Source organism: Penicillium atrosanguineum (genome assembly GCF_028827265.1).
Source record: "Penicillium atrosanguineum strain IBT 20685 chromosome Unknown utg000001l_segment0_segment0, whole genome shotgun sequence".
Lineage (NCBI taxonomy): Eukaryota > Fungi > Ascomycota > Eurotiomycetes > Eurotiales > Aspergillaceae > Penicillium > Penicillium atrosanguineum.
In genome coordinates, this window is record NW_026623133.1 from 1939957 (window position 1) to 1967720 (window position 27764).

The following is a 27764-nucleotide window of genomic DNA, read 5'->3' on the forward strand; positions in this document are numbered from 1 at the left end:
AGCAGGAAGCCAAACCACGGACGAAGGCAAAAAAAAAAAAAGAGGAGAAAGTCCGAAGTACTGCCTAGAGGGACCCAGCAAGTCTAGCCGAGTCAATACCCAAATACAGACACGGTCCTGAACACAGTGTGGAGCATGTCATTTAAGGTACACTTGAAGCGAGGCTCATCACTGGTGAAAGAATACGCCAAGCGTCGAACTGAGCCCTGGACGTGACCAATCTTAGCCACGCTCGGGTATATCGTGGATCTCCGCCACGCGCAGTCCGACGCAATTCCCTGGTTTGCCCTTTTAGGGGTGTTCTCCATCCAATCCTAGTAGCGCCCGCCCTCGCGCTATTTATTGATATCCGTCTAGTGCTCCCGGTGCCTTCCTACAAGCGGATGACTATGGGCGCAGCACCCTCTTATATAGACGGAGCCTCGCTTCGGAGCCTCTTGACCTTTTGCCTCTTTTTGTGTCATTCACTAGACTCGCGCTACGCTCATTTAAACTCTCGCATTCTCTGACTATTAATTCCCAGTCATTTCATTTCATTCATTCATTCATTCATTCCCACCCCTTTTCTCCATCTCTAGACCTTGGTTCTTCTATTAAGTCACAATGCGCTCTTTCATCTGCCTGACTGTCTCCGCTCTTGCGGCTGTTGTTGCCGCCAACAGCAAGGCCAACCCTTTTGAGATTTCCGGCAATGGATATTCCTTTACTGTTGGCGAGGCCACCACTCTGAAGTGGAGGCCTACTACTAGCGGGTCCGTCAGTCTGCGCCTGCAGCAGGGTTCTGTGACTACTTCCACCAGCGGCGATGCCATAGCTTGTGAGTTTTTTTTGGTCTTAGCCAACCCGTCTCCGCCATGATATCAGAACTAACCCATCATGATAGCTGATATCGACAATGATGGAAGCTACACTTGGACCGTCCCTGACGATGTGAACACCGACTGGTACACTATCGAGATCATCTCTGATGAGGACTCGAGCAACTACAACTTCCTGCCTCGCTTTACCGTCACCGGAGCTACTGCCGCGGCGACTCCTACTGCCGCGGCCACCACCTCGGCCACCTCGACTACCACTTCTGAGTCGACCACTACCACCAGCTCCAGCACCAGCACTAGCACCAGCAGCACCAGCTCTACCTCAAGCTCAAGCTCCGCTGCCACCACCATGACCACCATGACCACCAGCACCACCAGCACCACCAGCACCGAGACTCAGACCGAGAGCACCAGCACCGCCGCTTCCACCAGCGCCGACTCAACCACCACTTCCAGCTCGGACTCCGCCTCCAGCAGCACCGCCTCTGCCTCATCGTCGCAGACCTCCGTGCCCGCCACCAACGGCGGACTCGCCAACCGCGTCTCCGGCGGCATGATGGCCGTTGTCGCCGGCGCCATTGCCTTCCTGTAAAATGACCATTCTATAGGTGTGAACCGCCTTGTACATTTTCCATTCAGACTTGGACTTGCGTTCTTGGATTGCATTTTTGCATTGGGCCAATCTTTAGTCAATCTGTCTGACATTGCACATACCCCTGTGTCAGACGGGTTTTAATCATCGATGGTGCTTGGGCCATTCTTTTTTAACATGTTCTCACGAATGTACTCTTTACCAATTTAATGTGTATGAAATTTTGACAGTTACCTGGATGCATCCGTAAATAGTATACTATAACCTAAAAATACAGCACAATGCCACCAACGTAAAATCAGGAAGGTCTCGGAAATCCATTTAACGCCCGAGGTTGCCCCATTGAGAACGGTGGGTCAACCGGAGATAACATCTCGCCTTAGCCCGCGATAAACCAGAGAACAGAAAAAGAAACTAGAAAACAGTACGAAGGTCCGAAGATACGAAGAAGTCCCGAGCGAACAATAACAAACCCAGCCCTTACCCTCTCACCGAGTAAGGGATGACCAACATGACACACGATCACGGACCAAAACAAAACAAAAAACAAGAGAGAATAATGAGGATCAACTCACACACTAGTTTAGGTCGCAACTTAGACCCACGGCGCGTGGGGCCAACGGCTTAGCGGCAATTGTCCGTGAGGGGCGATTTTTTTTTCCCTTTCTTTCGCTCCACATTAAGCCCTGATGATTTGATTTGAATTTCGAGAGTTTGGGTATGGACGTCATTCCTATGCGCGATGGAGTGTATTTATGCTTTGGACCTCCTAGCTTCTCATATCGACTGCTAGGATGGGGGAAGGGATAAGGGGGTGAGGTGAGGAAGGGAGAGGTGATCACGGATCTGCAAGTGTATTGCCGAGGTGCTGACAGGAATATGGGGGAATCCCTGCTATGCTTGGGTGCCTTTGGATTGTCCTGTTACGATCGCAGGGCTCGGTTTGAAGCTGCTCGCGATGTCCCGTGCTTTTGTAGAGTTTCAAGTTCGCATCGTTTTTGTTTTTTTTCTGACTGGACGCTGCTGCGTAGGCGGGTTCGGCACATGGCCATGTGGTTTGGGAACTGGGCTTGGGCTTGGCTTTGGGTTCCCTGTGTAGATGGGAAGATGCAGGATTGAGAAAGAAGGCGCTTAGTGTTGGAAGTGTGCGTTTACGGTCATGGTTTGATTTAAATTTATCGGGTTGATTTTTCTCTCCTTGTGGAATGGGATTCTTGGGGTCCGTGAGAGGTTGTTTCTTGGATCGGTTCACCTGCACAGATTACGAGCCTTGAGTCAATATTACGAACTTTACTGATTAAAATACAAGGCGTGGGACCTTGGCTGAGATGAAAAGTACAAGGTCAAGTTATTCGATCGTGCGGGAACTCAGATAGAGCTTCGATTCGGCTGGACTCTTTTTTCTGTCTGCTATAGAAGCTATAAGTTGAAGCATGCCTCGTTGGAGGGAAAAGATCAGTTATAATTGGCCTGTGACCATGGGATCTGCCGGATCAAGATGGTTCGGTCTTATACTTCGCAGCCTCTTGAAGGCCGGTTCATGTCTCCGAAGCCTAGCTTATTTCTGATCAAACTTCCGAAGATCAGATATCTGACTCGGTCAGTGTCTCTTGGAAGCCTGCTTTAGGCTGCGCTGCATTGCTAGCATGAACCTAGAATGTTCGTGGCGAAGCATCTTGCTCCTGGTCGGAGTATTCAAGGGCTAGTTGCGATCATCTAGCTATAGATCGGTTCTCAGGCCACTGACACTCAAGCCGACAAAGTCTCTCTCGCTGTCATGGTTCGGTAGCACTGCCTTCGTCACTAGCTCAGCCTCATCAGGTGATATCGCAATGGTTCCTAATTCGGGGCTTTCGGGTGTCAATGCTTATACTTACTTCATCATCAGCCTCAACAATAATCAGCTCCTGCGAGACTACAAAGCTCAATCGTTATCGCAAGTTATTGTATGATTTGGTGTCTCACGATGAATACTTGTTCGATCCTCAGCCATGCCATCATGATGCGAGGCTACACCAGACACCGAACCCTGACAAGGGGGTCAATCTAGCCTGCATCTTGGCATCTCGAATCCCGGCACCGCATGATTCCAAGATCAAACCTTCCTTTTCCTAAAACCTGCCGAAGGGGACACGGTTTACTATGTAAATCGTCCGCGAATCCAGGGAGCCACGGGGAAAGAAGGAAAAAGACACCAAGCCCTTCAGCCCAGCTCACCATGGTACAATGGTGAAAATCCATGCGCATGCAAGGTTCATCTCACCGATTCATGTTCGGAAGTAAGTGGCCCCACCTCGTAGCGACCGCCGCAAGGGCGCCCTGGCATAGTGCACCGAACCATAGAAAACCTCACTCTTCACAACTCGCAATTCTCCTCTATGTCTGATGCATCCAATCTGGCAAGCATAAAAGTGACTGCCTACATGTGAGATATGTGCGCATGGGCATTGAACCTGGGTTCCTGGCACTGTCCGACGATGCTGAATGGCCACGTCTGCTCACCCCCATCGGGTTCCCGTACGACGCTGCAGGATCAATGTGCCAACGATGACAGTTCGGTTCAGAATGATCGTTTCGCCTAGGTATCATGCATAAGCCACCGAGGATCCGACAGTTCCTGTGTCATCGTATTGATCGGCCTATATAAGTGCGCGTGCAATGCCTCGAGACTGAGTCTCAGCAGGAGACTAAGATATTTTTTCCAACCAGCGCGGCCCAGCAAAGATTGGTGTTTAAGTACCTTACAATATTACTTTCTGGATTTTACTTTTCGCCATGCCGAGCGTCTACTTTACCTTGTCTGCTGCGGTTCTCGCTGGCTTCGCGAGCGTGGCTCAAGCCCAGACCAACATTACAAACAATGCTTGCGCTGACGGGTCGAGCTACGACTCCTGCAACCGCGATGTCGCCAACAAATGGGGCACTTGTGTGACAGACTGCAGAGGTGATGGCGACTGCATGGTGGACTGCGGCTGTACCGCGCACCAGCAGTATATCAACTGCATGGCTGAGACCTGCTGGAACCAAGTAAGATAGCCTCAATTGACTGAAGTGGCCATATACTGATATTAAATCCAGGTCTATTCTTGCGAGTACCAACTCTTCGTGCAACAATATTTCGCAGTATGCCCGAGCGCCGCCGAACCGATCCCCTTCTGGCCTGCGCCGGATAACGCACCAAACCGCTGCTCCTGCGATCTGGGCAAGGTGCTCCAAAACACCCTGACAGCGCGTAAGGAGCAGATGACTTGCATGAAGAACGTCACCGACCAAACAGTCAACGAAGCTAGCAGTGGCAACCTTGCGAACCTGGGCAACGGGCTCAATATCGCGAATCAAGCCACCGAATGCGCATGCTGCGGTGCCAGTGCCAGTTACTCTGCGTAAGCCATGACCTTAATCTATTGGATCAAAAAAAAAAAAAAAAAAAAAAGAAAATCAAGCTCACACATCGCAGTGCCTGGGAAGTCTGCCCCGACACTGTCCCCACGCTCGCTGGCGCCAACCTCTGGGGCGTCTTCTTCCCTGGTGACCTGCCGAACCTGTACAACTCGATTCCCAACTGGGCCTGGGACACCTGCGACTCGACACTGGATAACCTGAAGTGCCAGGACATCGGTTTCAACGACTCGTCCGACAAATTCTATAAGCCCGGTGATTTCCCCAAGAACGGAACCTCTACTCTGCACAATGTTGCTGGCACCGTTACTGCGCCTCCCAGTGGCACTGTTCTCACCTGGTCTCAGTCCTCGACCAGCTGGACTGTTACTGCCACTGGATATGATGCGAAGGCTGTTGTTAGCCAGAGCGAATACCGAGCTACTGCTACCGGTACCAGCACTGACTTCCCCCGGCAGACGGATGTGAGCAATGTCAACGGTGCGGGTAATGTGCGCCCTGTTGGCGGTGCTGTTGCTGCGCTTGGCTTCGTGGGTGTCCTGATGGCACTGTAATCGGGTCACTTTCTATAAATGTGGATGATGCCGGGGAGTAGGACGGACGGGTAATCTGAGATTCATGAATTGACGTTGAATATGGACCGGATTGACGATTTACGGATTTGCATGGACAAATTGGACCGGAGTTACTGCTATTGCAAACTCGATGGACATAATAATGAAGACCTCGCGACTCTTGTGAACTGATATTTGATTTGTCTCAACCACTATACCAGATGACCTGGAGCTGAAGTAACAATCAACTGATGATAAAAGGCTCAATCCCAGCCCGTAAAGAAAATAGGAATATAAACACCCATCACATAGCGCCGGGTATGTTGAATCATGACACCATAAGAATACCTCAACCAAGGCACAGCCTTGCATGAGAAAAAGAAAACCACAGAAAAGAGCCTACGCCGGACCCCAAGCCGGCGTGACCCTCTTCAAGAACTTCATAAACTTAAAGAATCCCACCGCATACTCAACATTGCCATAGGGGTCAACAACTCGCTCCGGGAAAGCAATTCCAGCACCAAACAACCCGGGGATGCCTTTCCCACCAGCCTGCTCATGGAACTGCCCAGACTCATGATCAAACTCCATAGCAAGCGGCCTCCCATCCTTAACAAGCTGCGGTAACGGATCCCTCGTGAACCCAACCGCAGACACAATGTGCGAACACTCCGGCAAATACTTGGCATACATCTCGGCCTCCTTGCCCTCACCACAATCAACCTTGTCCAAAACCTGTCCAGCAGGCGAAGTACTCAATACGCCATCTTCAAGCTGCGCACGCGCAAAGTCCGCTGCTGAACCCTTCAACCCTGTGTTATCGCGCAGGATCCAGCCGTCCATGTACTCGGCGTAGCGGAGTGGGTGGCGGGTGAACCATTTGATGCGGAGGTGAGGATGAGATTCGCGGGCGAGAGTGACTAGGTTTAAGATTGCTAGGATGGCGGAGTGGGAGGCGCCAACGACGGCGACTGTGGAAGGGTGTGATTTGGGAAGAGTTTCTGCTAGTTCGGAGGGTTTCAGGACTGTGTCGAGGTCTAGGCGGAAGATGTCTAGGCCAGGGATTGGGACGGGAATGTTGGTTGGGTGGGAACCTGTGCAGAGAATGAGGCGGGAAGTTTCGATTTCGAGCTCATCTTCTGAGTCATGACGTTTTACACGGACGGTCCATTTGTTGTCTGAGGTCTGGGGGTCGGTGTTAGCATTCTCGGATGTGTCGATATGCGGGTGTTGTGGTTTTACCTTCTCGACGAGGTTGGCGGCGGTGACGAAGCCGCGGTAGGCGTAGACGGAATCCATCTTCCTCAGGCCGTCTGTTAGGTCGCGGACCATGTCGGCGGCGTAGTGGAGGTGGCAGGTCTTTTCCTGGTCCAGTTTGGCCATGGATGAGAATGCATTTGGGAGACATGAGTTCTCGACGATGGTCTTGAAGGGCTGTGTTGCTGTGGCGTAGGCCTGGAAGAGGGCTACTTTGGTGTTGCTGGAGGCTTGTTAGTGGCCTGTCCGGTGTATCTAGTGGTATATATCACGAACCTAGGAACTTCGCGGTATTTCCGGTTGACACGACCGGACTCGAAGCTGGGATCGATCCAGGCTATCGTGCCGATCTGGCGCTCTAGCAAGTTTCCCATGACTGCGACGCCGGCCGGGCCAGCGCCCACGACCACAGCTGCGCATTTCCGAGACGCCATTTGCGAAGAGATAGGTTATGTGAAGATGAATCGGGGTGAATGGAGAAAGCTCGGAGTAAGATTAAAATAAACAGTGAATTAGAGAGGAAAAGCAGAACAGATTCATTCGGGGTATCTAAAGATAAATAACAGTTCCTGACCGCAAGAACATCGCCGATTTAAAAAAGGGGGGTAGACAACAGCATCAGCCAAGACCCAAATAACGACAGAGGAATGCGTAAGTCACCGATCACCATTGGCAGTGCAGATAACGCAACCGGCGTCCAGTCGGGACGTCGCAAGCGGGCGGAAGCGTTGGTAGAGCGGTGTTCCAGCAGTAATCGTGACACACGACCGGGGACTGTAGGGCCCTTTCTCGGTCGAGTTGTCGCGGAATCGTCGATCGGGGCTCGATACGACCCATGCTCGTTGATCTCAGCTGATTATCGGGGACTCAGAATTGGCTGGACGCTCAATTTCGTCAGAGTCGGCGATTGAATGGGTCGCCGATTGACGTAGGGAACCCCACCGTCCCCGGGACACTCTGTTTCGGCCTGTCGGCTGCGTCGGATATTTCCAGCAGCGTAGGAAAGGTGCCCCTGGGAAGAGATAGCCATTCTGTTCAGGGGGCATTGTAGTGAATAAGTGACTGTTAATTAGTATCATAACGATATAGTCGGGGGGGGGCTTAACAGGGAAAAAGAAAGGTCGAGGAGGTCGAATGGTCTTATACTCCTCCTTTGGCGCCGATCGGGCTGTCTTGGCACAATTGCGTGATCGTGGTGGCCTCAGGCTGGCCGGGGCCTGAGGCATGGGGTATACTCTTATAATAGCCAGCTACTTGTTTATGAGGAGTTGTATAGACCCGAGGTTCTCGAGAAACTGCATATCCTAGGATCTGTTTGTGTTGATACATTTCCATTTGGAGCAAATCCGATTCCCGAGCCATCACATCGTGTATGCACTAATCATATCTAGCAGGTCTGCATGGCTAAACAATACCTAAGCCACGGTCTTCTCATCAGACAGCCCAGAAGACCCTAACACTCGCAAAATCCACATGATTGATCCACCCCGGAAACCTCGCCCGAGCCCATAAAGCAATAGAGTCCCCAACTTCCAGCTCACACACGCCATGTCCATCCAAAGTACACCGACCACGACCTTCAGACGTCTCAATCTCATAAGCCTCCTCTGAGTCCGGTTGAACATCGTCCAGATAATGCCAAGTAATGACCGAATTTTGCGGCTCCGACACCCGGGAGCCGTTGACTTTTAACTTGTTGTTGCGTGGAAGGAGCAGTTCGTCGTCAGGAGCAAAGTGTTTCTTCTCTTGTCCGCGCTCATTATCCAGAATCTCCTGTTCAGTGCCGTCGGCATACATGCTCTTTGTGTGCGCAGCCTTGATGACCTCAGTGTCGAACCAAGTGCAGGAGTTATTGTACATATTCTCGCGGATCGGGCCGTGGCCTTGGTCATGGGATGAAATGCGGAAAATTATCTTCCGGCAGGGGTGTAAAGTGCGGTGAGGAAGTGGTTTCAAGGGCTTTGATCGCTCTAGACTCTATATCACGTAGCATGTGAGTGGGGTGTGCACAAGACAACCAGCGAAGAAGGCAGAAACAAACCTTTCGGTCATAGCAGAGCGGTACAGTCTTCAGTAAAACCTGATCCCGATCGCTCGTAATTCTCCTGACATCTTCCATTCGGCGTTCTGTCGAGGCCCAATACTCGGCGGCATCGATAATCGCATCTACCAGCTCTGCTGGGAGACTTTGCTGGAATGCTTTCCACTGAAGAATATGTCGCGTCTTGAGCACTTCCCACAAGCTAGGGTAGAATGTCTCGGCATCTGATAATGCTTCGGGTTGGCGTGTGGATGCATCTTCGTTGCGGTCGATGGACTGGTAATTGCTGAAAAGTCGGCGTAGGCGGGCAGGAAACATGTTGGAGCCTTTCGCAAAGCGTCGGGACCTCAGTAATAGGTCTGAGGGGTATTGACTCGCGTGGAAGAAAGAGTGTCAAAGAGTGGTTAAGCTGGCCTAAGGAGCTGGAATTAGGCAATGACCCCGCTAGAGCCGGGCTAATAGTGAGCTCACAAGTGTGGGATATGGCCAGTTAATTCCTTTGTAGTTTAAACAGGAGATATAGAATGAGTTGAGGCTGTAGTATGCAGCTTGAGAAGAGTGAAAGTGTGACGTTGATGGGAGCTAGGACTATCTTATCGTATGGCACCCCGCATGGCTCCACCCTGATCTATGAGGCCGCACTTTAACAACACAAGATTTGCTTACGGGCGCTTGAACTGATTGGAATATTATTGACGAAGCAATGAATCTTATGTTAATGAGATTAATTAGAAGCTACCACGATTAAGTCCCTCTATATCTCCGTATGTCTTGACATACTGGAGGTATTTACCGCGACACTATTATTTCAAGCCTACAAATAGCACGATTCGTCAAGACATGATGTATTGATATGATATTTGAATAGCACTTGGTTTTAAATGCCCTACCCAACGCCGTAATAGATACACAATAATTTTGATGATGTCTCACTTTTAAGGCTTCTGTCCACCAGCAGCCCGGTATGCGGCAGCACGCTTGCTGCTACGGCCCTTAGGCTTGCCCTTGGAGCCTCGGCTCTTCGTCTTGACCTTGATGGTCGAGGATCCCTCTGTGGCACGGTGGCCCTCAAAGACAAAGGAGTTGCCGGCGATACCACCCTTGCTAGCATCCTTCAGCTTGGCTGCACCAGCGCGACCAAGCAGCTTGCCAGCACGACCCTGCAGAGTCTTCTGGGCAAGATCTCCCTTGCGTGAGTCCTTGTTGTCATCACGCTTCTTCATCATCTTCCTGGCACGGGTGACACGCAATTTGCGGGGCAGCATGGGAGGGAACTTCTTCTCGTTGAGCAGAAGAGCCTCCTCAACTCCGTTGCCGTCGTAGAATTGGACGTAGGCAAAGCCTTTGCCGACACGGGTGTTGCTATCACGGATCACACGAACGGACTCGACACTCTTGTTGTTGCCCTTGCCTCCCGTGTGCTCATTGAAGGTGCGCCAGAGACCCTCTTCAACATCGGCCGGAGCGCGGACCTTCTTCTTCTTGCCAGACTCGTCCTCGGCAGGGCCCTCCTGGTCCATGAAATCCAAGTTGCCCACGAAAACACAGCGCTTGTTGTCAATCGCAGCCGGGTGCGCAATGCTGTCGACTCGCAGGTGGCGGTCAAGAACAACAGTACCATTCAACGCAGCAGCGGCCTTGCGAGCAGCCTGAGCGGTGGTATAGACGGCGTAGGCATTGGTGCTGGGTGTAGTCTGGTCAAGAACATCACGCTTGGCAAACGAAGCGCGCTTGGGAACACTACCACCGCTGGCGAATGCAGTAGAGCGGAAACGAATTGACTCAACCTTGTGCGGGCCAGTCGCTTCGGGCAGAGACGAGCAGAAGGAGGCTAGGTGACGGAGAAGAGTTTTCTTGCCGGCCTTGGACTTGATAGCCTCAGTAGAAACGTTGCCCAGAAAAACAGTTCGGCTGGACTTCTCAACCTCGGCGGACTTGGCACCTCCGGCGACACTTTCATGAACGGGGGGAGGGACGTCCTCCTCCTCGTCGCTGTCTTCTGCCTCCTCCTTATCGGAACCCTCGCTGGCTTCGTCTTCCTTGGTGGGCTTTTGACGCTCCGCGCGCTCGGCCTTTCTCTTCTCTTCTTCTTTTTGCTCCTCCTTCTCAATTTTACGCATGTAGGTCGCTTCGATATCATCTCCGGCATCGCCTCTCTTGCGCTTGCGGTTCTGTACGTCGGACGTCTTCTCCTCCACGGGCTCGGATTCGCTGCTCTCCTCGGGAGCATCACCCATTACCTCATCTTCGTCCTCAGGAGACTCTTCCGAGGCCTCTTCGGCCTTCTTGGCTGTATACCGATCGACGTATTTCTGGGTAGATGGCTGCACGGGTCCGGCCTATATGATTATGAAGTCAGATCAATTTCCAGTAACATGGTAGACGCAAAAACATACACTCTTCTCGAAAAGTGAGGACAGACTCGGGTCAAGGCCAGAGTTGGTGCTGAGAAAGGGAAGTCCAGCGGCGGGTGCCTTGGTGTCCGCCTTGGAGTCCGACTTGGACGAAGACTTTGACTTTTTACCCATGATGAGAAAGATATGTAATCTCCGAGGAATATAGTCCTTCAAGAGATGTTCAATGGGTGGAGTCGAGAAACACTGGGGGTTGACTGCGCATAGCTCCGAACTTTTTTTTTCTGGGCTTATCGGTCTTGGCGCGGGTAGTTGGTTTACATCACATGATTGGTCGTCTTTGACACAGTTCTACACTTTGTTACCAGTTTATTTCCTGTGATTTGGAAGCAAATATTTGAAAAAAAAAAAAAAAAAAACGTGAAGCTTACCATTGCAACAGAAAAGAAAAATTTAATGTTTCATCAAGACTTAGGTCGGCGGCTACTGCGGTGTTGATTCGTTTCGATATGTACTGTACTCTGTGTACCTTTTTGTTTAGACATTTCAACAACCTCTACTCCTCGAATTATCAACAGCAAACCCCCAGATTCCATTCTGACTCTCCAATATCCTCTCTATCTCCTTTAATGCATTCTGGTCTTCAAATTGCCGTCTTCGGCGACGTCAATCGCACGTGACCGCGGAAGTTTTGCAGGCGGTGAGCTCGCCCTCGCCGGGACGCGGCAGAACCCCGTCACTCGCTTCTGTTGCTCCCCCATCATAGCAGTTCGTCTACCTTTTCCTCTCATTTCTGCGTGCTCGACACTCGATTCAGTTCCCCCATCACCCTCTCGAACATTGCGAAACGTTTGTCCGTGCCCCTCCTACGCCTCTTCATGCCGACCGCCCTCCCGCGACCCTGTACTGTGGTCCTGCCCGCCTCTTAACCGACCTCCCCTCTCCTTGAGCACTGGCGCATCGGTGGTCCGACATATTCTGGTGGACCTCTATACTTGCAAGACGCGTGGGCTCAATACGATTCGATACCTCGAGTCCCAGGAACGCGGTGGTTTTGAGAATCGTGCTCGGTCGCGACCAGCCGTGCTCATCGCCAGCGTCGCTCCCGGCGCATTGTTGAAACGGTACGTCGCTGGTTCTTCTACATTCACCCAGATATTTTTCTTGGCCCTATCTGGAGGGTCATACCATATACCCAACCTACAAAGCTTCACATTCATCATTTGGGCCTGCGCAGTTGCTAGGCTTCTTGTGAGCACCGGCTGGCCACTCTGGGGGCGTTCCGGGCGGTGATCAATCTCCGCACCGCCTTCTGGAGGCGCTGACCTACCTTTTGCACCCGCCCACTCATTACCCTTCCACAAACCTTTCCCAGGGCTCTTTGACCCAGCTAGTATGGCAATTGAGCTAATCCACCATATGGTTGTTCCAGACTCCCAAACAAAACCTTGTCTCACGACTCGGTGACCTTGCCGCCCTCCCTCCCACGCCCACTACTGCCAATAGCAGTTGTCGGCACGAACAGACCCTCTCACTACTCCTCCTTCTTCTCCCATATCTCACTCTTGTCACCTTGAGTCTTCTTATCATTACAGATGGAGGTTGCTGAGAGCAGAGAACAGGCCTCCGTTGGACCGACAACGGGGGCAGACTCCAACATGACCAATGGCGGGCGGAATCCCTTTCTGGATGACCCTCTTATGGATGATGGACGCTCGAGTAGCTTGAGTGAGATCGACGATGTATCCGATAACGATCTCTCCGACTTTGACGATTCTCCAAAGCCAGAAAGGCAATTGGAAAATGATTCGGAGGCAGAAACCGAGCGCATCGAGGACTCTCCTCACAATGTTCGAAAGCGCGACATTGTACTCAGTGCCGGTAGCGCTGGGCCTAGTCCGAGCAAGCTTCACCAGTCCACAACATTAGCAGACGTCGACGACGAAGAGCCTATGGCGGACGATTCCCCGAGTAAAGTGCGGAGACTGTCTCAAAACAACGGATTGGTTGACGAAGACTTGGATCTTGAAGATATTGAGCTTCCTGATAGCATCGGCAAAAAGCGAAAGCGCGTTGAGGCCGGCGACGAAACCGGGACCGAGATGGGCGATGACGAGCCTTTCAAGAAGCGCCGAAACTCCATCAAGAGCGAGTTGAGTGACCCGATCGACGAAGATGACGAGCCTCTTTCGCCGGAACCTCTCGATGAGCCCCTAGAAGATCCCACCTCTATGAATGAAGATGACACCCCCGCCGACGATGTCCCCGACATTGATCTCCCTGCCGTACTATCCAAAGCCAATAAGGGCAAGAAGGGCGGACGCAGAGGAAGAAAAGCGGCAGATGGGGATGAAGAAACTGAAGGCGGCACCGAGGCTGCGGCCGAGGATGTTGCAGATGACAATCTTGGAGAGGAAGAGGAGCCTACGGAACGAGGCGACGAACCTGTCGATGCCGAGACAGCTGCCAGAGTTGAAGAAGAGTGTAAGCTATACCGTTGCAATACCTTCTGGATATCATGCTAACTATCACTATCTATAGCCGCGAAGAAGACGTCTGCTATGGAGTCATTGACAACATTAGAAAAGGAATTCGCGCTTTTGCGCGACAAGTTAGTCTTTACTGCCCACAAGGCTTTATTTAAATACTGACTTGATATCACAGGATCTTCGATGAACGAATTTCAAAGCTCAATCGCGAGCTTGAAATGTTAACCGGGCCGAATCCTACCCACCCCGAGTACCTGCGACAGATAGAATGTGTGGAACGCCACAGGGATGCCAAGCTCAAGTACGAGGAAAACTTGTATCGCTACCGTATGAAGGCTCTTTTGAACAAGAGTCTCGCGGAGCGATCCCAAGCACATAGCACCTACTTTCAGCGCATACGAGACGTGCGCGAGGGTCATTCAAGTTCCATCAGCAAACAGTTCTATGCTATCCAGCACGACCGATTCAAGACCGATGAGTCAAGTCCCAACCACAACATCCCATTCCCCACCCGTCGTTCTCAGCAGATCGCGCACCAGACGGCCTACAACCACGAAGTCTCAGTCATGGCTGGAGTTGCCAAATACGTCGGCTTCCCGGCTGCACCGACCTTGTTAGGAGCACGACCGTCCGAACTCGAGGATGATTTGGAGAAAATGGGGGTGAGTCAAACGGATGCCACTTACTTGCAAGTTTATTAACAAACAAATTTTAGATCACTGTTGAGACTCGCACTTTGGTTCCACGGCATTCGTCAGCTGCAGTACCTCGTGCTCCCACGTCGGCTATGTCATCAAACGTTTTCCGTACTGCTGCCGAAGCCGAGGAAGCTTTCCTTGAGCAAACGCCTTGGGCCAACCCGCAGCACCCTATTCACCAACAGCAGCCACATCAGAACCAATACACACAACAACATCGACCACATGGGCTAGCATTTGAGTCGGCACAGCAATCTTCAATTGTAACGCCAGCTGCACAGAAGCGCATGGTGGATATTAATGCGCCAAACGGCTCTGCGTCCACAATTCCCGAGAATGCGTCTGCGGCCAATTCATCAGCGAATAATACCCCCTATGGCACCGAGCAAGAAGCGCGGCATCAAGGGCAAGGCCCCTTCCGGAACCCAGATTACGACATAGAGCACAAATCTGGCTTCCGATCCCAAAGTTCCTCTCCGCTAGACTTGCGGAAAACCCAACCTCACCCTACGACCCTCGACCGCCGCTCCCCAGCACCTGAATCCTCTCATCCCATCTTCTCTCCACCACCCGCTAGACAGAGCCTTTTCCAATCCTCCGTACCCCCGAAATCAGATGCCTCACCTCCACTCCCAAGCAAACCAGTTGATGCGTTGCATTACCGACCCGAGATATCAGCAGGCTCAGGACCAAACATGCCCCCACGCTAAATCCTACCCTTGATCGTTCTGCTCCCATTTACGCGGTGTTGCATCCCTTTCACTTTTAATGAAGATTCCCCCTTACGCTGTTCTGTCAAGACAATTATCAAATGTCAAATGTATTCCGAGCGTTCCAGGAGAGACATAGTACGTGTCTGGAAACCAGTGTAGGATCTATGCTATCCTGCAAATTACATATGGGGGGGCTGTGGTCTTTCCTTTTCTCGCGATCTTCTCGAATTCCAGTCCGACTTCTGCATGATAAGGAAATGGTTCTTTATATTATTTATATGAGGTGGTGTACGGGGTATGGAACTGGCTTGCTTTTTTCTCAACCTTAGGAAGGTTTCTGCGTTTACAGGGAGATTCTCTTGCATCGGAGTTGACTGATTTCTCTGGAAGAAATGAACTCTCTCCCCGTTTCTTTTTTTTTTTTTTTTGGCGTGGTATTTCTTTTTTTGGTGTATATACCACGCATATATATGCCTTTGTTGGTCATCGGCAGGAGTTCTCTGAGAATTTATATGTTCGGTCTCTGCAGAATTCCCAGGACGCTATCAATAAGAATCTAGAAATTATTTCAACCATTATGACAGACTTCAGTTGACCGAAGCTCACCTAAGTGTACGCTTTTAACAATAATCTCCCTTACGTAGAAGGTTGAACGATTGAAACGGCGTATATTCGGTGCCAGGTTTATTCTAGATATAACCGCGCTCAAATAAGATATTGGAAATAAATACTGCTGCGGAAATTGTAACTTCTGCAGGATAAAGATACAAAGAGCCTCCTCCATGGAATAGATTCTGAGATTCTGAAATGCAAGTATTGTTTACTGTGCAGCGGTGGCCTGTGCTTCCTGCGGTGCTTCCTGCGGTGCTTCCTGCGGTGCTTCCTGCGGTGCTGCCGGCGGTGCTGCCGGCGTCGAGTCTGTAGTGCCGTTGACCTCTGCAGGCTGATTCTGCGGACGCCATTTGGCCAGGATTTTGCCTGCTGCAGGGCGGGATTCCTCATCTGATGATCGGATTAGCATGGATAGCGAAGAAAAAGCAAGGGCAGGCGCGATCATACAAGTCTGGTAAACATCCTCCAGTGTATTCAAACACATTTCACGTGCGGGGGGGCGGAACATGATCAGATACCTAGGAGATATGTAAGTATGGACTAAAAGACCAGGGGTGAAGGGAAGGACATACATTAGTGCCTGCACGCATAGATTCACACGTTCCGGATCCTTGGCCAGACCGGCCACCATTTGCAGGACCGAGAGTGTAACCTCGGGGATCTCACTGAGGAATCGGACCAGAACTTTGATATCACGACCATCAAGATAAGTCGTGAAGCCATGGAAAAGCTTAACCACCCACTCATCATAATGAAGAGGAACAGTAGGTTCTTGATCTTCATCTTCATCGCTCTGATCCCGCTGAGTAGCAGCCGCCTTCATCTGGACGCGATCATTGTACCACTCCTCACTAAGCCAAGTGATAGCAATATTGAGCCTCCCCCTGAAATCCTCCAGAACATAGCGATACAGCATCTGACGAATCGAGTCCGAGATCGTCGGTCGTTTCGAATCTACTTTAACACCACCCTCCAGGCCAGCTGGGGCTCTTGTAGCAAGGCGAGAAAGAAGTACAGCCCATGCATCCCGATCAAACGTGCTTCCAGCCAGTCGTGCGAAGCCAAGCTGTTGCTGGGTCTTGCCTTTGGCTGATGAAGGGTCTGTTTCGGCGGCGTTGATCATGTTGAAAACACGGGAGACTGCACTTCGGCCAACCTCCGCAGCTTCGTCTTCGGTCAGAGGGGGTGGTTGGGGCAGAACGAATGGGCCCAATGAGACAAGATCGGGTTGGAGGTCTGCTACTTCGGCTGCGACGGCGCTGGCTTGTTCAGAGGTATTATCTGCCACGTCCATTGGATCGTAATCTGGCTCGTAATCGTCGTCGTCGTCTGCGACGGCGGCAGTGTGTTGTTGTGAGCGCTTGAGGTTTTGGTCCCTAGTAATGGTTTGGTATCGGACTCGAACGGCCTAGGCTGTGTTAGCTGCTGGTGAGAGGATCTAGAAGACTTTTTTCTTACATCAACAGCCTGTGTAAGCAACGACTGGTTAACTTGGGCGAGAAGAGGTACAGCGATTTTCACGACTAGATCGGGAGGAAGTTGTTTCACGTCGAATGATGACAGGCCAATGTCTTGCGTCAATGTGAAAAGCTTGTCAATGCTTGCCGGACCTGGAGCCATCGGAGGGATCCTAAGCAATGGGGGAGTTTCTGCGTCGAGACGAGCGCGCTTGGCGCTATCGAGTCCGTCTGTCGGCTCACTAGGCAATCCGCGTTTACGAGAAGCGTCATCCACCACGTCGAGCCGTGAATTCATCAACCGCTCAATGTACATCTGCATTCTCCCGAAGAGAGGGTGGTTTTGGTTCCTAGGGTCTTGTTAATTTTGATCCATGTCTTATGCGGGAACGGGATTTGATATACCTCTTCATGAGGTTGATCAACAAAGCTCGAGCAGTGCGCTCCATCGACTTGACGCTGACTCGGGTAGTAGGCGTAATTGGAGCGCGGACATGCTTGGAGGGATAGAAATCAAGGACGGCGTTGATTATCTTGTTTGAGATCGATTGGCGCGTGCGAATGAGCGGCGAGAGACAGTTCAATGTCGCATTGACCAGCAGTGGATCACTATTCACCAGATCAGAAGAGTGAAACTACAGAAATGGGTTATCTTTCCTACCTGACTTCCTCCTGGAACACGCCGAGTAACCGATCGAGTAGGCCTGACGCTTCGGCCTCCAAGTTTGGGATAGCAAGGATGGAGTGGGTTCGTGGGACAATAGCGAGCGAAGTCTCATTTTGTTCCGGACGCTGTGACAAATTAGCAATGATCCTAGGATACGAATTCATTGAACATACCCGCGGGTCTGAGATCAGACCAGGCGTTTGAACCTGCACCACCCGTTGTAGGAACTTGATACAGCAGATCTTGACAGGACACAGGAACGAATCCATTCGCCGAAGAATATCCTGCTTGATCACATTCATTGTCTCCCATGAGTTACTGTCTTCCGGATGGTTCACACTGGTGCCAAAGAGCGTCAGCATCCATCACCAACCATAGTACCCCACCGCAAAGAAGAACACCGTGGAAAACTTACATATGACGAAAGACCAATGGGTACAAGCTAGTCGCAGTCTGGATCAAGCTCACCAGGACCGCCGTGTCAGACTCAGGCAGAAGCAATATCTCTTGAATAGCCTGTAGCACTCTCGGCGCGAGCTGCTCTTTCTGCGCCGTAGCTAGCACAGGACTGGAGAAAGTCTCGGCCATAAAGTCTGCGCCCCATCTTCGCAGTTCTAACCTTGTGTTGGCACCGACGATCGGGAGGATGCCATTTACGATTTGCGGGTAGAGCGCAGCGTCGCCGAGAACGAGGTTACGAGCTGAATTCAACTGTGCGAGCTGGTTGACGACATCTGGCTGAGCCATCGCGACTTAGCGAGTGGGAATGAGGATGCGCGATAGACGGTCGAGGGGATTACGCCGGCTTGGTAGGTTCAATGGATCAAATGTCGAGGTGTCTGGTTTAATGAGAGCGAAGCACGGATAAAGCTGCGAATTTGGCGAAAAGAACGCGCATTCACTCGTGGAGCTGGAGAGGATGGCGAAGACACGCGACAGAGGGGTGATCGGACGTGTAGAGGTGGTCTGGGGGTGTCGGGGATGTGAAGAGTGGGTTATGAGGAAGCAAAGACGAGGTCCGCAGGGGCCGAGAAAACTTGGGGAACGTTGGCGACGACAGATCGGGGCTCGACCACAACGTCAAATTTGACGCAGAGAAGCTAAAAGTCAAGGCGATTCAGGAGGCAGGAATGTGCAGCTGGATACTACGGATGTTTCTATCTGGTCTGAAGACCGACCGCCGATCAAATGGTGACCGGCGATCTATGGCTGCGCAGTGAACGTTCCGCGAATACTCAAAGGCGCTTTACGCTCGCAAGTGACATATAAAGATAAGAATCTTCATTGTGCCAATGGTTATATCCTAGGTTTATAAACGAATATCGGATTATCAAGGCACTTTAGTTCTGTTCATCAGTTGATGCAGATGCAACTGCAAGTCAGCGCCAAGACTTCGCCTTCCCGCATACAATCCGGCCGTGGCTTTCTTCTCTTCAACGATCACCTCTCTCTCGCCATGGCCAGCGGAATGTACGTTGACTTAACGATGTGCAGACTGACAATTCTAACATTTTCACTAGCTTTAACTCCACATACTACGGCAAGGATTACCGCGCGGGTGCCGCCCTCCTGCGTGCCCGCCGGCCGTTCCTTGTCAAGAACGCCCTCACCGGCTTCGGTCTATTTGCCTTCACTATCGGTGTCTGTACGTTAATCCTCCCTTGATCGCAAAGGTCTACTCCCGCGATTCCCTTCTCGGTGTGCGGTGTCCTGCCACAGAGTCAATTGCAGCCTGGTGGCACCACCAAGCACGCCTTACCCATTGCTATACACTCCGAACGAGTCTACAATACCAGTCTGCTGACTATTACTCCTCCCCTTCCACAGATGTCTACACCATCAAGGCCGTCGGCCAAGAAGAGTTTTCCGACGTGAAAGTCCCCGACGTCCCCGCGCAGAAGAACTAGAGCCCACGGGCACAAAACCAAAGCCCAGTTAGGCCGGAATGGCATTGACTGGCTCTGCGTGTACCATATAAGTCGCATTATTTCAAGAGGGACAGCGCCGACATGGCTGGCCCTCGGCTGGAAATCAGCAACGGAGCAAATCGGGGTTACGGAGTCTTCTGGGCAGACCGCAGCTTGTGATCTGCGGCAGCGATATTATCTTGTTCGGCATCTACCTCTACCTTGTACTGTACAGAGTGGATTGGCGGGGGTTGTTTCTTTCTTATGCATAGGCCCCGATTGCGAATGCCAATCTCTACTTCTCCTTTTCTTCTCTTCTGAAAGCTACGTAGGCACTACATACTAGGACTTGGTTAAGATGGATATCTTTTCAAGGCGATCATTGTATACTGTTCTGAGCGAGCTCAAGAGTATATCTACCATCGGTAACACGCGGGACAGGACATGCCTGCTATGCCTAAATATCACAATCACAAGAATCAAAGAAACAAATCTAAAAGACGAGTCTACTCGGTTCGCAGAACGCGAGGACCCTTCTTCTTGGTAGCGCGCTTGCGCTTGAGGCCCTTGTCGAAGGCGACGGCGTTGCTGTGGTCACGGCCCAGGTTGTCTAGATCCTTCACCTTGTAGATGCGGATGATCCAGTTCTCGCTGGTGAACGCTTCCTCGAGGGTGTTGAGCTGCGGGCTCTCGGCCGGCAGCTTCACGCCACGAACACGGTCGACGGCTTGGCCGGCGGGGAAGAGGGAGTTGTAGTTGTAGTAAGACATTTTGTACCTGGTTGAGTTAGTGATGAAATTTAAAGGGGGTTCAAGAGAGGGAAACATACATCAAGCTGTTTTTCATGGTAGGAGTAGCCTCCTCGTCCACGCGGTACTCGCCACGAGCAGTGAAGTAATCGCGTTCACTGATCTCATCGGGCCAGATACCCTCGGCGATACGGACCATCCACAGGAATTTGTTCAGGTCATCGCCAGAGTAACCGAGGAGCCCACCAAACACAACCAGGACGTAGTCCACATCGTGTTGACGCAGGATAGGGTAGCTGACCTCCTCGCGAGAGCTCATGGCCTTGCCAACGGTGGCGATGTGGGTGTTGTTCCAGGTGTTGTTGTCGACCAGGGTAGGACGGTCAGCCATGCCACCAATCTGGTAGCCGTAGTCCCACCAGGACATGATCTTGGCATTGTCGGGCGTGTTCTGGCGGAGCCAGTAGTATGCCTCGCGGTAATCGTCGATGATGAACTGGCTGCCATCGGGCATTTTGCTAGCAAGAACAACTGAGGGGGAGGAGTAGGCATTCGAGGTGACCCAAGTACAGTGCGCAACAAACATAAGAAGGTAAAGAGACATCGAACAGGTCACGACAGTCTTGGAGAAGTACGAGTAGATGCCGACAATGGGGCTGCGAGACGAGCGGAAAGACTTGGAGTCTTCGGCGCTAGCCTTGGCAACAGCCTCGGGGTCGGGCTTCGACAGAACCAAGAAGTTGTCGAGAATAGCCGACAGAGCCAGGGCAGCCGCGACACAAACAATAGGAGTGAGCGTGAGCATCAGACGGACCATGACACCGGCGAAGTAGCTGGACAGAACGGCGTAGATGATCACGAACACGTGCTCATCTTTCAGCTTCTGGAAGCAGATGAACACACCGGCGGGGAAGAGCCAGATCAGGAAGTTCAGGTCGAAGAAAAAGGCTGGCCAGGCAGTAGGCTGGTGCTCTGAGACCGATGCAATAATGGGAATATGAATCTTCGCGTAGCCAGTGTCCCACAAGGAATAGAAACGACCACTCCATGGGGCAATGACACCCGAGATGGAAAGCAGGACCAGACCACCAAATCCAAGGCCAAAGACTAGGAGAACCATGGAGGTGAGCAGCTTCTGGAACTGCTTGCCGGGCAGATAGCCGCGAATGAATTCAGCAAATGCGACGAGCTGGATTAGGCCAAAGACACCGAGCGCAGACATGTGGTCACTGTTGCGAATGGGCAGGAATCCCACGAAGGGGATCTGCATACTTCCCAGAGTTCCAAGAGCATACCACGTGGTATAGCTGATGTAGACGCGGGTGCTGTAGCGGCCCATGCAGATCAGGACAAACACATGGAGAGGGATGAGGTTAGTGATGAAGACATATCCACCCCAAGCAGAGACCATGTATCCGTAAAACAGTGCAGTCAACGCTCCCCACATGATCGAGCCATTCTTGACGGCCTTGATCCACAGGAAGAAGGTGAAGACTAGCAGGAAGATGGCAATGGCCTCGTTATCGTAGCTACCAGCCACGGATCGCGAGATGTATCCGGGGGTGATACCCATGAAAGCAGCAGCCAGAAGACCAGCAGAGGGTGAGGAGGACATCTCGCAGGTCAACAGGTACATAGCCAGGGCCGTCAGGCCCGAGAAGGCGGGGGCGAGCAGGACACAGATATTTCGAATGTCGACGGGGATAGTGAGGAAGCGCAGGATGTGGTAGATAACGCCACTGGTCACCATGAGACCGGGGTACAACGTGCCACCAGTGACACGGCCCAGGGGGTGCCAGGTTCCTAAAAGACGAGCAATTCGCATCAATTCCTGTGCTACCACGGGGACACGCAAGCCTTTGGAAGGGGGAGAACGTACGATCATCAAACCAATCCCAGAAACTGTAGAAGCCATTTTCGACAAGGTATTTGGTTGCTCGGAAATTGAACCAGGGGTCAACTGCAATTCGAACGGGTCAGTATTTCGAAGGTGTGCATCCTGGCCGTGGCCACGTTGTATACTGCGTCAAAGACAAGGGGATGATCATACATTCGTGAATAATACTTTCGAAGCCTGAAATTGATGGTTAGCACAAGCAATTGGAGAGAAATTGGTTCAACACGCACGAATAACACTGAACAGACGACTGGCCACGGCGGCGGCAGCTATCGTTAAGAGGATAATGATCCGCAGTAGACCGCGCGTGGTCCGGCCGGAGCTGCCTTTCAGCAGAACATCAATAGAAGACTCGGCCATAATGGCCAGGGGGAGCAAAGTCCTGAATCAGAAATCAAAAATGGCACATGAAAACAAGAAATGAAGGCGGAGCTGCCAATGGACGTGGGTCGTTGAGAGTTGGTGAAGAGAGAAGTCTAGGTGGTCACTTGCGATTGTCCGCAATTGTCTTGGCATCGCGGAAAGTGCTCCCCGCATCATCGACATTCGATTGTTCCTTCTCATTCATTCCTTTTTTTGCCTCTCGGATCGCGAAAGTGCTTCAAATATCGGCTCGCCTGAACCCAGCAGGTCTAATTTTCCATTATGGAGCTGCCGCCTCTCTCCATCGAGCAGCTCGAGCAGCTCGCATCGTCCAACCTGCCTCCTTCACAGCTCTTCGAGATCTTCTCACGATACGAATCAGATGCTTGTCTCATGGCAGCTGATAGCGATCATCCGGAAGCTGGTGGTGATGAGCCTCAGCTACTGAGCTTATTCTATTCCAGCTTCTTCTTCGCCCACCTTCTCACTAAACAAATGTAAGTACCTCTAAGACAGCTCAGATATACTTGCTGATTCGAGCTTGACAATAGATCAGAAGCCCGCGCCTTGACGCAGCGAATGCCAGAACCGCTCAAAAACCAAGACCCGACTTTGCAAAATTGCTTGACGTTACTACGAGCGGTATGGCAGACTCAACATGCCCAAGTTTACCAAGCCCTACGGAACTTGCCATGGCCAGAACAACTGCAGCCCTTGGTGCGCAGATATGAAAGTATGGATTTGGACTCTGCTGTGAAGTGCTTAAGTTGCTAATATTCACTGTATAGGCTTCTTCCAAGACCAAACCTTGATCGCCGTCAGCACTTCCTACAGAGCGATACGACCTGCCGTGGCAGCTGGATACCTGGGTCTTGATTCGCAGGCCGCAGAGCAAGGCGATCAAAGCATTATACAGAAGTTTACGGACTGTGGGTGGACCTGGAATTCAGATACTCGACTACTTCACCCCGTCACAATCACCGTACCGCCCACTGAGGAGCAGTCATCTAACGGTATCCGCGATACGATGGCAATGCTTGGTAGTCGTGCGAATTAAAGGCGCATTGAATCGAGAGTCGAGGCATGTTGCTGGAGGATAATCTGACACAATACGCCATACAATGACGCGTCGTCCCACCTTGTCGATAAAGCGCATCTAGGACGGGAATGAAGAGCCAGACCAACCCTAGACAGGTCGAGGCAAGCATCTATGATAATGCCGAAATGCATAACACGATCTTTTGCTCTTTATTGTGGTCCAACTGTAGTGTACAGACGCACGACAGCCCAGGGTATGTACAGGACCCAAATGATAACGTCTAAAACGATGAGTAAAAGAAAACGAAATAAAAAGACATCATTCCATCTTTCGCTCGCAATGGCGCAACTTGGGGCGAATTATAACCCCGATCAATCGTACAGTAAAGGGACCCGAGCAAATCACTTCTAATACCCTGGGGGAGGTGCGAGTTCCGCAAATAGATGCGCATTCAATCCTCCATTATTCCATCCATCCTCTTTCAATTTAAGCCTGGGCCTTCAGGAAGGCTTCGAGGTCGAACTTGGGGTTCTCGGGGTCGGTGATGACTGTAGGAGGGAGCGTAGTTAGTACTGCGCTGATGAAGACACTCCGGCTTCTTCGGAAGCCAGTGTAAAGTGCCATTGAGCAGAATAGGATGATACATACGGCCGGTAGATTGTTGCTGGGTCTCCTGGGGCTGGGTCCTCTTCTTCCACTCGGTCTTAGCCTGTTCGATCAGGCGCTCCTTGCGTGCGTACTCATGCTCGACCTCTGTGCGCTTCGCGACGGAGTTGAGTGAAGACTGGTGGTAGACACCGTAGACGAGACCGGCGACGAGAGCCGAATAGCGGAAAACCTGTCAATTCGCAAGGTGGTCAACATCCGATCTCGCATGGGGTGGTTAGGGATTCGCTATGCAACTTACGTTGACACCCTGGCTGGCCATTTCTGCAAAGGTCTCCGGGGGACGGATAACTGACGGTATAAAAGGAGCGGGAAGTCGAAGGTCCGTTCAACGGGAATCAATCGTCAATGGCAGTAAACTCTGGGGTCGGGCAAGGCGAGGTTCAGTCCCTGTTCTGCGCGAGTTTTTCCGGTGCCGTTCGGATCGCTTATGTCATCCCGACAGGGAGTAAATAAAGGAAATCGATGAGAACATTTCCTCTTTTTCAAATCGACAGTTCTGGAAAATCGACCTACTACGTCAGACTAGTTCGGGATTGTCGTGTAGTAACTGAAGTGTCAGTTTTTTACACGATCTTCCTCTTGTGCATCACAAACATTCTCGTATCTCCCTCGAAGCCGAAAACAGCCGAACTCGGAGTGGTATCTAGAATATGGTCTGACACCATGGATCAGTTATCATTCCTCGAATTTAGTACGGCAGAAGTGTCCATATTCACAATATTCGAGGCAGGTGAGTCTACGAGCGTGAATAGAGGCCATTGAGGAGCAATACTTCAATGTATTCAAAAGGTTTTCAGCTACAAACCAGCCCTGGTCTTTCTTTAGGTAGATTTACGTGAGCAGCTTATTCTCACAATATATCTTCTGAATGTATATTTGAGCATCTGTTAGAGATTCAAGACTTTTCTAAGATTTAGCAATTCGTTTCACATCTGGAGTTCGTCGAACCCTCACAAGTAGAAAGGCTTCGCCATGGGTGTCGCTATCAGATAGCCTGAGTCTAAGGCCAGAAAGTTCTTCTTGGCTCACGGGTTCCATTTCAAGATCTGGCTCCTCCTTTATCTTTACTCCTCTTCTTTACCCATTTTTTTCTTTTCTTTTCTTAAGTCAAGCCTAGAAAGATGTCCAAGATATCTAGAGGAGCTGGACGATAAGCTATCGATTCTGCCAAAAAAGCGGTACCAGATTTGGCGAGTTGGCGCGACTTGTTCATCCCCGAATCAACAAGCGACTCGACACGCTACGATAGCTCCAATAACGTGGCTTTACCATGTCGACCGTTCAGCAGCGCAAGAATGAGATCCTGGCCAAACGGGCCAAGCTTGCGGAGCTGAAGAAGCAGCGTGAATTGCGTCAAAAAGAGTTCACCAATAATCGGAATAGTGTCGGGGATGCTTCAGAGGTAAGCCCGCAAACACAACCACATGAATTTATTTGAAGTCTAATGAGTTTGGCTATAGCTTGCCTCTCCAGCTCCCACCGCCCGCTCTGGCGACAGCAGAGCCGAGCTCGATGATTTGATTTCTCGTTTGGTAGACCGCCCCGGGTCGGCATCTCAGAGCCACGGCGCGGAGGGTCTGTCGCGGAGAGGAAGTCGCCCAAATTCAGTCCTCAGTGCTAGTCAGCTGAGTGGAGAGAACGCGGAACCCTATGCGCCTTCGTCGAGACCACAATCTACATCCATTGCCGTGCAAACAGTTGGGGAGGAGCCATATACCTCTTCCGTACCCGAAACTCAAGCCCCGCCTCCCCCTGAACCCAAAACCGAAGTTGTCACATACAGTAAGGCCGTGCAAACCGATGGCCTGGATCAGCCGGACGACTCTGTCGATGGATCTGTTGCTTCAGATAGTGAGGAGGCAGCTGGAACCACACGGTCGAGCAAGCGTCTCAGCCGACGGGACCGTGAGCGGGATGAGGAGATTCGAGAGAAGATTCGCAAGGAAATTGAAGAGGAACTGCAGGCAACCAACCAAGAGGGAGTTGATGCGCAAACTGCCGCATCTGCACAATTACGATATCCTCTGCGCACACTAGACGATGACGAGCTGAAGGCTGTGACATCGTCGGATGATTTCTTGGACTTCGTCGAGCGGTCATCAAAGGTTATTGAGCGAGCTTTGGATGAGGATTATGATGTTCTTGCAGACTATGAGCTTGGCGGTGTTGCTGGAGACTTGGAGGAGGACGAAGAGACTGGCAAGAAGAGGAGAGGTATTCGTGAGGTCTGCCAGTTCTATGACGAGCGATGGAGCAAAAAACGTATGATTAGCGATATCAGCTTCTCACCCAAGGTATGTTTTTCAATCAGTGAGCGGGAAAGGTTCGCACTAATTGATTGGTCTTCAGTTTCCTGAATTGGTCCTGGCATCATATACCAAGAACCCCTCTGCGCCTCATGAACCAGACGGTCTTGTTCAAGTCTGGAATCAACATCTACAATCTCGCCCAGAATACGTGTTCCACTCTACATCCGACATCCTCACAGCCAAGTTCTCTCCATTCCACCCCAATCTAATTGTGGGAGGTTCGTATTCAGGACAAGTTCTCCTCTGGGACACCCGTTCCTCGCGCGCTGGCGGTGGTGCCCCCGTGCAAAAGACACCTCTGACCGGGTCCGGTCATACTCACCCAGTTTACAACATCTCTATTATCGGTACTCAGAATGCACACAACATTCTAACCGCCTCCACAGACGGAGTCGTCTGCGGTTGGTCGGTAGATATGCTCTCCCAGCCACAGGAGTATCTCGAGCTGACCACTCCTCCGCCGTCTAAGACGGAGGATCTCGCCCCCACCACCATGTCTTTCCCTCAGTCGGATCCGACATTCTTTATCGTCGGTACCGAAGAGGGAGGCATTTATCCCTGCCACAGATACGACCGAGCTGGAGCCAAGGCCGGTATCGATTACCGGCTCACTTATCGCGGCCACACCGGACCTATCATGTCCACAGCATTTCATCCCGCCCGCGGACCCGTCGACCTGGGCGATCTAATGCTGAGCTCCAGTCTAGACTGGAGTGTCAAGCTCTGGCGCGTACGTCCCCCAGCGACGACCGCCTCCATCACATCCGGCACCGCCACGGCGCAAGCCATCTCACCGATCCTGGACATCCCACGCGAAGATGTGGTGTATGACGCGCGCTGGTCCCCGCACCGACCTGGTGTATTCTCTCTTGTGGACGGGGCAGGCAACGTCGAAGTGTGGGACCTACACATGGACACCGAGGTACCCGTGGTAAAGACTAGCCCCTCGCGAGGACTAAGCGGAAACCCATCCCGCAGCTTGAACAAGGTTGCGTGGGAAGAGCGGGAAGGACGACGATTGGCGACCGGTGGACTCAATGGCGTGGTCACCGTTTTCGAGGTTGGAAAAGGTCTAGGAGGCCCTCCGGATGAAGTACCCGCCGACGAATGGACGGGTATGAAGAAACTGGTGGGGAAACTGGAACAGAAGGATCGTGTGGCCTGAGGCTTAAGCTTGAGC

The 27764-nt window shown here is 51.6% G+C and overlaps 12 protein-coding genes across 12 annotated transcripts; 6 read left to right on the forward strand and 6 right to left on the reverse strand.

Annotated features, from left to right (window-relative positions):
- Positions 1 to 603: 603 nt before the first annotated feature.
- Positions 604 to 1410, forward strand: N7443_000751 (GPI anchored serine-threonine rich family protein; the record flags this gene model as incomplete). The annotated part of the gene is made up of 2 exons (XM_056880807.1): positions 604 to 817; positions 884 to 1410. The coding sequence occupies 2 exons, from the start codon at positions 604 to 606 to the stop codon at positions 1408 to 1410; spliced, it is 741 nt and encodes a 246-aa protein (XP_056746045.1).
- A 2775-nt stretch (positions 1411 to 4185) lies between these two features.
- Positions 4186 to 5363, forward strand: N7443_000752 (uncharacterized protein; the record flags this gene model as incomplete). Its single annotated transcript, XM_056880808.1, has 3 exons — positions 4186 to 4437; positions 4489 to 4793; positions 4868 to 5363. 3 exons carry the CDS (start codon positions 4186 to 4188, stop codon positions 5361 to 5363), a joined length of 1053 nt encoding a protein of 350 aa, XP_056746046.1.
- Positions 5364 to 5762: 399 nt separating this feature from the next.
- Positions 5763 to 7054, reverse strand: N7443_000753 (uncharacterized protein; the record flags this gene model as incomplete). The annotated part of the gene is made up of 2 exons (XM_056880809.1): positions 5763 to 6843; positions 6897 to 7054. The coding sequence occupies 2 exons, from the start codon at positions 7052 to 7054 to the stop codon at positions 5763 to 5765; spliced, it is 1239 nt and encodes a 412-aa protein (XP_056746047.1).
- A 1000-nt stretch (positions 7055 to 8054) lies between these two features.
- Positions 8055 to 8979, reverse strand: N7443_000754 (uncharacterized protein; the record flags this gene model as incomplete). Its single annotated transcript, XM_056880810.1, has 2 exons — positions 8055 to 8597; positions 8662 to 8979. The coding sequence occupies 2 exons, from the start codon at positions 8977 to 8979 to the stop codon at positions 8055 to 8057; spliced, it is 861 nt and encodes a 286-aa protein (XP_056746048.1).
- A 617-nt stretch (positions 8980 to 9596) lies between these two features.
- nop12 (rRNA-processing protein NOP12) lies at positions 9597 to 11189 on the reverse strand (the record flags this gene model as incomplete). The annotated part of the gene is made up of 2 exons (XM_056880811.1): positions 9597 to 11000; positions 11058 to 11189. 2 exons carry the CDS (start codon positions 11187 to 11189, stop codon positions 9597 to 9599), a joined length of 1536 nt encoding a protein of 511 aa, XP_056746049.1.
- Positions 11190 to 12610: 1421 nt separating this feature from the next.
- N7443_000756 (uncharacterized protein) lies at positions 12611 to 14912 on the forward strand (the record flags this gene model as incomplete). Its single annotated transcript, XM_056880812.1, has 4 exons — positions 12611 to 13499; positions 13557 to 13626; positions 13680 to 14166; positions 14220 to 14912. The coding sequence occupies 4 exons, from the start codon at positions 12611 to 12613 to the stop codon at positions 14910 to 14912; spliced, it is 2139 nt and encodes a 712-aa protein (XP_056746050.1).
- Positions 14913 to 15735: 823 nt separating this feature from the next.
- On the reverse strand, positions 15736 to 18398 carry N7443_000757 (RNA-processing protein PTA1; the record flags this gene model as incomplete). Its single annotated transcript, XM_056880813.1, has 8 exons — positions 15736 to 15917; positions 15975 to 16045; positions 16100 to 16935; positions 16986 to 17334; positions 17390 to 17593; positions 17646 to 17776; positions 17825 to 17990; positions 18067 to 18398. The coding sequence occupies 8 exons, from the start codon at positions 18396 to 18398 to the stop codon at positions 15736 to 15738; spliced, it is 2271 nt and encodes a 756-aa protein (XP_056746051.1).
- Positions 18399 to 19107: 709 nt separating this feature from the next.
- Positions 19108 to 19558, forward strand: N7443_000758 (uncharacterized protein; the record flags this gene model as incomplete). Its single annotated transcript, XM_056880814.1, has 3 exons — positions 19108 to 19121; positions 19172 to 19296; positions 19479 to 19558. 3 exons carry the CDS (start codon positions 19108 to 19110, stop codon positions 19556 to 19558), a joined length of 219 nt encoding a protein of 72 aa, XP_056746052.1.
- Positions 19559 to 20059: 501 nt separating this feature from the next.
- Positions 20060 to 22564, reverse strand: N7443_000759 (dolichyl-diphosphooligosaccharide--protein glycosyltransferase subunit STT3; the record flags this gene model as incomplete). Its single annotated transcript, XM_056880815.1, has 5 exons — positions 20060 to 20335; positions 20388 to 22110; positions 22187 to 22267; positions 22358 to 22381; positions 22435 to 22564. The coding sequence occupies 5 exons, from the start codon at positions 22562 to 22564 to the stop codon at positions 20065 to 20067; spliced, it is 2229 nt and encodes a 742-aa protein (XP_056746053.1). The 3' UTR covers positions 20060 to 20064.
- A 285-nt stretch (positions 22565 to 22849) lies between these two features.
- Positions 22850 to 23624, forward strand: N7443_000760 (CSN8/PSMD8/EIF3K family protein; the record flags this gene model as incomplete). The annotated part of the gene is made up of 3 exons (XM_056880816.1): positions 22850 to 23064; positions 23119 to 23300; positions 23356 to 23624. The coding sequence occupies 3 exons, from the start codon at positions 22850 to 22852 to the stop codon at positions 23622 to 23624; spliced, it is 666 nt and encodes a 221-aa protein (XP_056746054.1).
- Positions 23625 to 24092: 468 nt separating this feature from the next.
- Positions 24093 to 24534, reverse strand: N7443_000761 (ATP synthase subunit e; the record flags this gene model as incomplete). Its single annotated transcript, XM_056880817.1, has 3 exons — positions 24093 to 24154; positions 24255 to 24444; positions 24514 to 24534. 3 exons carry the CDS (start codon positions 24532 to 24534, stop codon positions 24093 to 24095), a joined length of 273 nt encoding a protein of 90 aa, XP_056746055.1.
- Positions 24535 to 25545: 1011 nt separating this feature from the next.
- Positions 25546 to 27749, forward strand: N7443_000762 (uncharacterized protein; the record flags this gene model as incomplete). Its single annotated transcript, XM_056880818.1, has 3 exons — positions 25546 to 25677; positions 25736 to 26569; positions 26625 to 27749. The coding sequence occupies 3 exons, from the start codon at positions 25546 to 25548 to the stop codon at positions 27747 to 27749; spliced, it is 2091 nt and encodes a 696-aa protein (XP_056746056.1).
- Between the last annotated feature and the right edge of the window lie 15 nt (positions 27750 to 27764).